Source organism: Penaeus monodon, chromosome 24, assembly GCF_015228065.2.
Source record: "Penaeus monodon isolate SGIC_2016 chromosome 24, NSTDA_Pmon_1, whole genome shotgun sequence".
NCBI lineage: Eukaryota > Metazoa > Arthropoda > Malacostraca > Decapoda > Penaeidae > Penaeus > Penaeus monodon.
The window spans coordinates 28,898,454-28,898,765 of record NC_051409.1 but is presented as its reverse complement, the minus strand read 5'-3'; the positions used below and the strand labels follow the sequence as shown (position 1 = coordinate 28,898,765).

The 312-nt window shown below is 51.6% G+C and overlaps 1 protein-coding gene across 1 annotated transcript in view; it reads left to right on the top strand.

The window, feature by feature from the left end:
• The window catches only part of LOC119588943, a 6,474-nt gene that overhangs the window by 3,495 nt on the left and 2,667 nt on the right, over window positions 1-312 (top strand). The window contains exon 3 of the mRNA XM_037937554.1: window positions 80-245. Within this exon, the coding sequence (XP_037793482.1) occupies window positions 80-245 (166 nt within the window). The remainder of the gene's footprint in view (window positions 1-79; window positions 246-312) is intronic.

Sequence of the window (312 nt, the reverse complement as noted above, 5' to 3'; positions counted from 1 at the left end):
GAATATCGATCTCCATCAATAATGCCAGATCTCGGTCGAACACCCGGACAGTCAAGTAACTCCATTTCCCTTCCTGCAGAATCTCCGCAGTAACCTTCTGCGGGTGTGGGTTCTTGGGAGTCTACTTGGTCGGCGCAGCCACGTACCTTCAGGAAAGCGCCCCTTGGCTCCTTCGCGGGCGCATCGGGGGCTCCTCCGTCGGGTCCCTCATTGCCACTTGCATCGTGTGCAACATTCCCTTACAGGTGAGGCAATAGCTTGTATGGAGGCGAATGAGTATTAATTCAATTTACACTTATATAATACAGTATG